Genomic DNA, 11433 nt, shown 5'->3' on the forward strand with positions numbered 1-11433 from the left:
TTTTTTAGAAGCACTTGAAATTACTTACTGCTTGTGTTCTTTAGGTTGTTTTCTCCCCAAAGGAAAGCTTATAAACATAGGTCAGTTTTTAAATCATCTGAATGCAGGAGTGCACAGGAATAGGGGAGCAATACTCTTAGGTTCTCCCAGTCATCTCTTTGCTCCATATCTGAGAGTCCCAGTTTCTTATTCCTGGGAAGTTGTCATATCACGGTTAGTAAAGGACTTTATCTCCCACAGAATGCTTAGTATGTTATCAGAATTCATTTGGAACTTCTGGTTTCTCTTTAATGTATTTATTCATTTGCTTATGCTTTAAAAATATCCAGAAGATACTTTAACCTAGTGAGCAGGTAAGAGAGGGTAGTTAAAAAAATCAAATATTCTAATAGGTATGAATTGGTGTTAACAGCTAAATATGAATGGAGTTAGTATTTTAGAATAACTGACCTATTAAAAGGCAAAAATAATCGGTAATATGACTTAAATTGCTTGGCTATTTTCAGATTATAGCTTAATGTGTTTCACTTTATGGAGTTCATTCTACAATGTAAAATTGGGGCTTTTATTTTTTAGCATTTTTGTGACTTGGTAATATTTGAATAAATAATTTGCCATCATTTATTTTTTTTAATTTGGCAGAAATTTTGACAGAACAGTGAGATAATGTGATAATTAAGATAGTTAACTACTATTGAAAACTAAACTGAAGCAGGTAGAAAAAGATAGATTGACTTGTTGTTTTCCTTTAACAGAAGGATCAAAACCCAGCAGAGTGCAAGCAGCAGTGAAGCAGGATGTATGTGGCCTTGAGGATAACCTGCACTGTAATAGCCTAAACACAACTATTATTTACTTACAGCCTTATGTTTTTGTATTTTCTTGGTAGACTCAAGTTTTTTTTTAAAGGAAAGGAACTGATATTTTAAAGACCAAATTTGTTCTACTTAGCATTTTAACTAGTTTTTCTGCCAGATACATTGAATGCACAAATTCTCTCACGCATGTTTGTTCATTGCTACATATTTGGTTCTTCCTGGAGTATTTTTATCTTGTAACTATTAGATTACAGTTATGAAAATGAACAGAACTGTGAAATGAACCAGATTTTTTGTCTTGCTAATTTTTTTCCTGAAGAACCAAAGTATTTTTTCAGCGGGTAGTTGAATGGGTTTAAGTTCGCTTGCACTAGCTGTGCCTTTCATTACTTTGTTACAGAAATACAGTGACTTATACTAAGACAATTCATCATTTAAAAAACAACACTTGTCAAGACAAGTATATGGTTAAGAATTTCCAGTAAGACCACACCTGATAACTTAGATTGTTAATGGATTTTTGTATTTCAGGTGACAGTTACTATAAAGAAATCTTATTAACTAATAGTATGGTTATTGGTTACCACAGGGAGGTGAATAAAACCTAGTATTTTCAGAAGTTAAGTCTCATTATTTTTATTTTAACTGTACTTTTTAAATTTAACCTCCATTAACTAAGCATCTTTTCTTTGTGGTAGGGTCTACCTTCTGCTTCCCTGGAAAGGATGAATTTACATCATTTGACAAGCCTATTTCAAGTTTTTTGTTGTTTGTTTGCTCGTTTTTGTTTTTGCAGCCTAAAATAAAAATGTCAAATATAATTTTAGTTCTCCAGAGATAATGTCTTAATTTTGTACTAATTCAGGTAGAAGCAGAGGCCTAGCTTAAATTATGTACCCAGTTTACCGCATTATTGAAGAAAAGGGTGCCAACTTTGGAAGAGGTACTACATCTACTAATGAGAGAGGATTAAAAAAAGAAAACAAAATCTTAAATGATTTAATGTTTTTAATAGAAAGATTAAAAGGGTAAATTTTATTTCCTTTCATCAGAACTAGACAAAAGGCCCCAAGCCTCTACAGTTAATTCCAATTCTTATTCCTTAAAGTATGAGTGTGTCATTTACCCACGCCTTTTGTTTTACTATGTATTAAAATGGGTAGTACTGTTTACTTAACTACCTCACAGATGTGTTAGGCATATTAAGTTAAATTTTATGAAATGTTTCTCAGTCTCATCAAAAACTCAAAAGTTTGGACCTATTTGTACCACAAGTATGTGATATTCAGCATTTTATTTATACCAAGGTCTGATAGTTAAACTGGAAAACAAAGATTAAGGACCTTTATTCTGGATCCGGTCAGGCAACCCTTGCAGATCTTTGTGTGCCTCCTATTTTAATAGAAGTGGATGGACGAGCAACTGTTTGAAAAGGTCCAAGAATTTTTTTTCCAGCTCTTTTAATTATGACCATATTGTAGTAAATACTGCAGATATCATGGGACTAAAGTAGAAATAAGACCATTTTTAGAGGGGGGAAATGCCATTAAATTAGAGACTGTAGAGCCACGTTTAAAATACCTCAGGCTAATTACTGTTACTTTTGGGGATGAACTTTAAAGCTTTGACAATGAGGATGGACTAATTGGGTTGTAATTATAGGAAGGCCTTAGAGTTCCTGCTATATTAATAAAATTACACTGCATTCCTTTTTAGAGGTGATAGAGCTTCTGTTTTAAAAATTTAGTATTAAGGTCTTGGAATGTAGACACATTGTGTTCTTTGTATAGTACTATCCATTCCTCTCCTGAGATTTTAATTAACTACTGGAAATCCTTAACCAATTGCAGTAGCTTATAGGGGGGAAAAATGCCATGAAAACACCTGTTTTTCCTCTTTATTTTCAAAATGATTTTGGTTGTTTTGATTAGACATTCTGTGACATTTTTTTTCCTTTTGTACCCATAGTTCATCTGAACACAGCTTTTTCTGAACTTAAAATTTTTAACCTAAAGATAGAATCCCATTTTTAATGAGCTTAAAAAAGTAGCAAAATCACTACTTTTTTTTTTTTTCATTTCTTTAGGAAATAGCTGTTGCCAAAGTGAAGAGGTAGATACTATTTCGTCTTGTTATATAAGGGGGAATATGGTTTGCAGAGGAATTGTTTTTTTAAATAAAGTTGGAGTTTCAAGGGATATCAGTGTTCATCTATGCCATCTCTCCAGTTTCAAAATGGTTCTATTCCATTCTAGAAATTTGACATGTAATTTGAAATCCTTAATAAAATTGCATTTAATTTTATAAAATGTACTGGTGATATTTTGGGTGGTTTTTAAAAAGGAATGAGTATATACTTTTTTTTTTTTTTTGGAAGAGTGGAGAGTAGAGATGTTTTGAGTAGGCTATTCAATGCTTAGGCCATGATGGCCTGTAAAATGTGTCATTTTAAGAGCAACCTCCCAAGCCCCACTAAATTGTGTTTGTTATTGGAAGACTAGACAGAAAGGGATTCCCTAGTTCTACAGATTATACTCTGAGTTAACTATAGATGTTTTTGAGGCCCTTCGAATTTCGTCTTTACATTTTCAGTTTATAGTATTCTCTAGCCCAGGCAGTGACTACCAAGAAGTTCTCTGTTTCTCTCTAGAAATGGTAAAATCTCATATGATCACCTGTAAAGTAATACTTAAATTTTTTTCTATCTTTTTATTCAAATATGGTTATAAGCAGAGAACAACAGTTCCATAAATTGATTGGTTTTTAGTTTAACATGGATCTCAACGTTATTTTATGTAGTTCACTGAAGCTGTATTAGTATTTATGTGACATAAAAATGTCTTAATTGTGTGGAATTGGCTTACAGAGTAGTGCTTTAAAACGTGGGATTCTACCTCTGTTTCCTTTTTAACACATTTAATAACAACACATAAACCTTAAAAGGACACATTAGCTTTGATAGAAACATTTTAATTATTCTGTGAACGGGTTAATGGTATTGATTGGTGTATGATAAGGCCCTTAAGATAACTGAATTAACTGTATATTACTGCTGCTTGTAAGACAGTATGAATTTGTGGGTTTTCTGAGTTGTAGGCCATTCCCATCATTGAAAATAAAAATAAAACTGAATCATTGTGAAAACCTCATTGTACCATGCAGAAATATTAAACTATTTAATATTCAAATATTCTTTTCTTGGTTTTAGGGCTTGGTTTAGAATTTGAGTCCTTTTTTGAGTCTTATAAAAATTATAGCCTTTATATTTTTGACTATTTAAATCAAGCCAAATGTTATTTAAATGTACAGAATTAATGGATAGTTTAGAAGAAACATACATTCTTTATGGGAACCTTAGGAAAGAGAAATCATATGCTAACGTAGATTTTAATCTTCTGCACTGTATATATACTTGGTAATTGTGAACTGGATTTTGTTTTGAAAATCCGTGTTTATAATTTAGGTAGTTTGCTACTTAAAGCACTAAGTCTCCAATAGCTGAAAAGTAAATGTAAATGATAATGGTGAAATTAACTGAGATTAACTTATATAGTGGTGATTTTTGTATACTGGTTTAAAAATCCAGATGCTAAAAATATAACTTGGAGAAAAAGCCAAGTTTTTGGATTAATTAAGGATTACTTCAGAGAAATGGGAACATCTTTGTTGGAGTGTGGAATTACTTTATTTAAGGATAAATGCTTATTAGAAAACTTGTATTCAGTTAATTATATTTTCAAAAAATACAATATACGCTGTATCTTGTGTTTCTTCCATTTGACGTTATATACCATACTTTGTTTTTCAGTTTTTTAAAAAATTGAGGTATTGACTAATTTTCTTAAGTGTGAAGTAAATGAGAAACGGAGCATAACAATTTAGAAATAATAAATTGCCAGCAGGAAATAAGTTAATCAAATTGCTTAATTTTCATATTGAGAAATGAGAGTTTATAGCTTTTGTAGATCTCTTATTTTGAGTTTTATTATTTTGAAACTCGGGGATGTGTTAGTTAAAAGCAGTACTTTTTAGTTCATCTGTGTGGGTGTTTTTTGTTTTTAAAGAGAAGTCTGTGTCTTCATTGGCCGGCAGGCTATTTGAGGCGGATGGAGCGGGAGGGGTGGGTGGCCCCGTGCTGGGCCGGCCGTACTTCACGGGCTGGCTATTAGGTGACTGAGAACTCGCCTCGGTAGTGCCCGATCATCGCAGGCGTGATTTACACCTGGTTGAAGGTCTTGCCGTTGTAGACTGGACGCCCACCATGCTGCGCGTCATGTCGGGCAGGATGATCATGTTGCGCAGGTGCGTTGACCACCTCGGGCTTCTCCTTGGGCGGTGCCGCGTACCTGACCTTGCGTACCTGACCTTGCGCAGGCGCTTCGGCAGCCAGTGCGGCTTCCTTCGCAGGCGGCGGTGCGGCCGCCGCCACTGCCTCGCGCGCCGTGAAGCTGCCTTAGCTGCTCCTGGGATATGTGCAGCGGTGGGTCGAGGTCCAGGCCACAGTAGGTGAGCTCGTGGAAGGTCTGCTGCTGCTGCTGCTTTCCACTTCTGCTATTTTGTCTGTTCTTAAGAAAGGCTAGGTCTTCATGTATTTTACGTTTGAAAATAAGAAGGAACTGGGGATGTGTTGAAAAATGAAAAGTGCCAGAAGTGGACAGATTTCATATCAAGAGTTAGTAGTATCAATACTTATCATTTTTTCATTCATAATGAAGTTAAGCAGTTGTTGCTCAGAAACTTTCATGGAGTGGTAAAAGTTTCTGCCAGAATACTCACATCTCACATAAGAGCTTTTAGCTGGGAATTCACGGGTGAGTAGGAATTTGTGTAGTGAGGGATGGAGCCTCCGAGCAGAGAGCAGTTCAGGTGAAGGTATTATAGGAAACACACCATGAGGGTCCTGAAGTAGGACAATCCATGGCACTTTCAAGGCAGTGAAAGAATGGATGACATAAGGGGCGAAGCCATGGAAGGCTTAGCTGTAGAAGTCCTTTTAAAGGGGTTTTCAAGTGACGATGACCTTTCCATGAAGATAACTTTAAAGTAAGACATGATTAAGACTAAGTCAGCCATTCGTAGGTAAGAACATTGCGGCTGGTTAGAGGCTGAGTCTAAAAGTAGGGTAGAGTGTCAAAGTAATGGATGAAGGTTTCTGGGTTCTTTTGTTTTTTAAATAATAGATTCAAGGTTATCTGCAATGAATCCTCTTAAGTTCCAGGTTGCTTATTTCAAGGAAGCCCTTATGGATATTGCAACTTTTCTCTAACTCTAAAATTACAGTAGTTGGAAGAATTCCTGTACATTCTTTGCTCAAAATCACCATTTATTGTTTTTGCTACATAATTCTATATTCACGCATATATCTTTTTTCTAAACTACTTGACAGAGTTGGAGACATTGTGCCCTTTTAGCCTCTAAATGCTGTATTTTTTCAGTAGGAAGACGTTCTTATAGAATCACAGTATGATTAATCAAAATCAGGAAGTTTTACTGTGTAATCATAGTTCATTTTGATGCTTCAGTCATCTCAGATTTGATCAGTGGTATCCTTTTAAAATTGGTTCCTGTGTGCTTTTGGTGTGTCCTGCATCATTTGAGCTCTTGCATACTTTATAGCTCAGAAAGATTTTCTGGGATCATCTTAGGCTTTTTTGTACCAGCTCTGAAACTGACTTATTTCCCCAAGGATCCCTGGTTCCCTTTAATGGGGAGTGGTACTTAGAAATCAAGTCTAGGTGATGGGTTTGCTTGTTCCTGGGATGTTATTATTTCTAGGTCTTTTCAGGTGACTTATTTCTAGGTCTTTTCAGGTGACAGACTTAGGAAATATATTAAAAACTGAGTACACACTGAATATTTCAAAGTTAATCCAACACAATAGGATTTTTTTTTCTAGCCTAACCCCAGTACATATTTGTAACTACCTTCAAACAGGTGGGGTTAGTAGTAGCTGATCCAACTGGGAATTGTAGGTGAGGTTGCTCTATAGGAATAAGAAACCACGAATAAAAGTGGAAAAGATTTTAGACTGAAACTTTGGCAGCCCTAAACAAACGACCCTTACCATCTGTTTTTAATGAATATGGGAATAAAATAGTTGATACATTGGATAGTAGAATGGTTAAATATAAGCTTTGGAGTTCATCTACCACTTGTTCTTTTAGCTTCATTATTTTGATGTTTTGTGAAAGATGGTAGTGGGCACTGATGAGAGAACACATTAGTTCTTGAAGTAGTTCAGGAGTACTTAGAACCTGATGTATGTAATGAGCAATTAGTAAACATGCTTCCTAAACATAAGAAAACCTAGAATTTGTGGTTGGGATCACCTTTTATAATAGATTCTGGCAGTTAATTTCAGAATTAGTTGGGGTTTTTTTGTTCTGTTTTTGTTGTTGATTCTAAAGGCAAAATGGCTCCTGGCTAAGAGGTGTCCCTACTTGGTGTACAAAAGAACCCTGAGACTAAAACTGGGTAATAAATATAAACCTATGCCCCCATTTTGAAGGTTTTTGATGTTTTTTATAAAGAGAGAAGAAAAATAGAAGAAAAGAATAATTTATCCCCCTTACCTAAAATCAGTCTTTAAAATCTGATTTCATTTTTAAAAAAATGCTGATTTATTTTCTTTTGTGAAGTCCAGAAATCATCTAGGGTAAAACTAAATGAAGTTTGACTGTATTTAGATACCTCATGCTCCAAAACTTCCAAGTTGTCATTACTTAGCCCATCCCTTTCCATCCCAAACATTTATTAACCTGGATCCCTGGACATTGTGGGTGGACCGTCTAGGGGTGGACAGTGAGACGTGTCAGTCTTCAGGCCAGAGGTGGTTTTAGACCTGGATTAGGCTGGTTGTCTTTTTGCTGTTGAGTTGGCTTGGTGAGTGGACCTAGAACCTTTAGAGCAACTTGCACATCAGCAACCTGCCCTGTTTAACCTACATTTGTACTGTTTCAGTTATGCTTGGCTGTCTTTTCTTTCACTTCCTTCTCCTGGGTCCTTTGTGCACGTACCTTATTAGCTCAACACAGTCTCTTTTTCTTTGAACTAACACGTACTTTTTTTTGGTTCTTTAGTTCTGAACTGGTTTTGCCAGTTCAAGAAGGACTCTTGGAATGCTTGTTCACTGCTGGATTCTCTAGTTTCCAGTGTGGGGACAGGAAGATGGTAGCTGTACAGGAAATTTTATACAGCCAATGCGTAGATGGAGTAGGGTTTATCTGGACTCCTTCCAATTTACCAGCCATGATACTGTATGGGGCCATGTAACAAGTGACTGATTCTCATTAGTTCAATCTCCTGAGTCAACCAAGATGCTCCAAGTTCCTTTGTAGTTGTCACATTTCTGCATACTGAGTTGCTTATTTTGAGAAAACCAGTAAAACCACAAAACTGGACTGTGTATATTGTTCTGTAATGTGGAGAGTTGAATCAGTTGTTGTTGCAGTTACCTAGTATTGCATAAAAAAGCTACTCCCCAAACTTAAAGCATCAACAAGATTTATTTTTGCTAACTGTGCTTGGGTAGTTCATTTCTGCTCTACTGAGCGTCGTTAGGGGCAACTTTGAAGGATGGGGACGAGACTCACCTGAAGGCTCTTCATACACAGGTGGTCAGTGCTGGCTGAGACTTCAGCTGGGTTGGGGCTAGAACGCTACCTAGACTTTGCTTCACAGCATGGTGGCTGGGTTCCAAGAATTAGGCAAAGGTTTATCCTACCCTGGGAAGTCATCACTTCTGTACTCTATTGGTTATAGTCAAACCCACCAAGGTTTAATGGGAGAGGACTCTATATCTTGCTGGAGGAATGATAAAGTTTGGGGAAGGGGAGAGGAAGTGGAATCTTTTAGTGGCCACAGTTTGTCTTTGGAAAATACAGTTGGCTATAACAGTATTGATAAAACAAAAGCTACAATAGTTTCCCAAAATGAAACATCAGGAAAGGTTAAATTATATATTGTATGCCTGTTTATGGAGAAAGAATGTTTTACTTTATCATACTGGAATCTTATCATTTGAATTTATCTGGACAATTGAGATTGCCAAATGTACACATAATTAGCTCACTCTGAGTCATTAAAATGTCAAGCTTGATTAGTAAAAGAACCTTAAATGGTAAGTATACGATGACAATTAAGTACATATTTCTTTTCAAAGGTTGGGTATATTCCATAGTTTGGGGTTCAGAAGAAAGCTTCATTGCTCTACTATTTGTATTTCAGACTAGGTGGGACTTTGCATTATAAATCTAAATCAGCGTTAAAAAAAAAGCCCCAAATGTGTATTCAGCCATTTAAGGTAATGAAATAATGTTTTATTTAATCTTAATACTTGTTTGAAAATGGTAATTATTCCCTCTCGACATGTAAGGGTAAAAGGTAAATAACAGGGCCGCCCAGCTGATCTTTGTTGGAGTCAGTGTTTGATGGCAGCTGTTTTGGCCTCTGCCGGTGCTCCCACCTGCTCTGAGAGCTTCATCCTCTGCTTTGTTTTCCTTGACGTGTGGCTTCCACCTTTAAAGTTGCTTTATCGTCTGAAATGGCTGCTGCCACTCTGACCCATTATTTGCAGGTTTTAGGCAGCAGGTGGGGCTGAAGGAGGCAAAAGACTCCTGGCATGCAACCATCTTCAGAGATGAGCTTATGATTTGTGCTTTCAGCACAAAAGGGGGGCTGCTTAATATAGTAGACCCTGGGTAGAGCAAAGGCTGGGTCACAGCCACATCAGCCACGCATGCTGAAGAGCTTCAGGGTTAGAAAAGGATTGAGGATATCCTGGAAAACAGGAGGCAAACAGCTGCATTTCAGAAATACGTAAACCAGTTCCAGAAAGGTGATTTAGGAATACAACCTGAAGATGAGTTCTGACTGGAGTCTTATCCATCTTCTGGGTTTTTCGCTTTGTCTTACATGATAATCTTTCCCAGAACCGCTGCATACACAAGTGAAGTTGAGACAATGACTTAAGCAAAAGTGTAAATAGAATCTCATTAGAAACAAGAACTGCTAAATGTTCCAGTTTCTGATCTGTTAAAGGATGCTGATTGTTAGTTTGTAGTCATGAGTTGTGTGGCGATTTTGTTGTTGCCTCTAACCTGGGGCCTTGCTTTTCCTGATAGGTTTAGTGGCAGTGTGGAAGCTTGCCATAAAAAGGTTTCCTGGGTTCTATCTTTGGTAAAAAGTGTTCCTCCATCTTTCTGGGCCTGGCCACCCCACAGAATTCTTTTATTCCATCTCTCTTGCTCCTTGGTTCTCTGTCAGCTGTCATCTGTGATGCACCCTCCACCCTCCAATGCTTGGTCTTCGAAACCTGAGTTCCTCTTCTAAAGTAACCTTGCCATTTACACCAGCACCCAAGCAAGTTTATCATACCACCTGTTCTCCTTTATCCTTGAATTTTTGGAAGGAATTCTCTATACTCACTGCTTTTACTTTTCCTCCTCTACCACCTAAAAAAGGCCTTTGCTCATTTACTGATTTATTCATTTTTTTGCAGGTATCAATAATGATCAAACTGAAGTCTGTTCTCGGACTGTGTGCTATGTTGTAAAAGAAGACTGCAAAAGAGGGAGTTTCCTCATGTATTCTAGTCCCTTAAAAGGAGAGATTTGCCCACTGGCTATCCGTCAGATATTTGAGTTGCAAGCAACAGGAGCATTTACCTAGTCTGAGTAGAAGTAGATTTAGGATATTAGGTGTTTATGGGCTCTTATTGGAAGGCAGAGGCTTGAATGCTAATCTGTCAGGGCAATGCTCAAAGTAAACCTGCAAACAAGTTTACCAATGCTTCCACTGTCAAGTCACTGAAGTACCTGGTGCTTCTCTACTGCCATCCCTGAAGACCCAGAAGTCAGAGTAGCAGTACAGTGTTGCCTGCTCAAATGTTACTGAGGATTAGGAAAAGCAAAAACACAAAGTAGGTAAGTGACGAGCTCACTTAGGGTTGAGTGGAAGGAGAGTCTAAATTGTAAGGGCAGGTAGAGCTTTACAATTCTGTGGAGGGCTTTTCATGCTAGAGTAAGGAGTTGGGATGTTCTCTTATATGAATGGGGGGAGACTGAAAATTTTCTATCATAATTTAGGAATGGAAGTGGTAGCAGTGCAGTGTATTAGTGTGGATTCAAGTGGCTGGGCTATTACAAGAGCATGAATGAGAGAAATGAGAACCTAAAATTAGGCTGTTGGCACAATAGAAAGGACAGAGACAGCTGATTGACAGCTTGATCTGTAAATGGGTTGTAACAGCCGTTTTTTGAACACTTCACTATTCTCAATTGCTCTAAGCTGTGTTATACAAATTGGTCACTAGGAGGCATAGTTCATCAACTTTAGGCGAAAAGGAAGGCAGCTAGAGGGATGCATCTGTGAAGAAAAATAGTTCTGTATTCAATTGAAGAGTTGTTAACCTTTTCAACTCAGCGTTTTGGTCCAAAAGAATCTTTATAAAATATTTTTACTGAATAGAATTTTTTAAAATTAAGAGATGAATGGCTAAGAAGTCTAAATTGCAGTCTGAACGCCGGCCTTTATGCACTAATGAAGGTGACTTGTATTTTCATGATTACTTGGCTTTTAACTATTTCTTAAAAGACATTTGAACTTTATCCAAATC

At 36.8% G+C, this 11433-nt stretch overlaps 1 protein-coding gene across 4 annotated transcripts in view; it reads left to right on the plus strand.

The window, feature by feature from the left end:
- Window positions 1-1644, plus strand: part of NAP1L1 (nucleosome assembly protein 1 like 1) — a 33308-nt gene extending 31664 nt beyond the window's left edge. For 2 of the 4 annotated variants that reach the window (XM_007194998.2, XM_007194994.3), the window contains one exon: window positions 756-1437. In XM_007194998.2, the coding sequence (XP_007195060.2) occupies window positions 756-791 (36 nt within the window). In that variant the 3' untranslated portion in view covers window positions 792-1437. Of the gene's footprint in view, window positions 1-755; window positions 1438-1516 lie in introns of those variants that run through there. The other 2 variants (XM_057556428.1, XM_057556429.1) reach the window with 2 other exon arrangements.
- The last annotated feature ends 9789 nt before the right edge of the window (window positions 1645-11433 follow it).

Source organism: Balaenoptera acutorostrata, chromosome 11 (genome assembly GCF_949987535.1).
Source record: "Balaenoptera acutorostrata chromosome 11, mBalAcu1.1, whole genome shotgun sequence".
Taxonomy (NCBI): Eukaryota; Metazoa; Chordata; class Mammalia; order Artiodactyla; family Balaenopteridae; genus Balaenoptera; species Balaenoptera acutorostrata.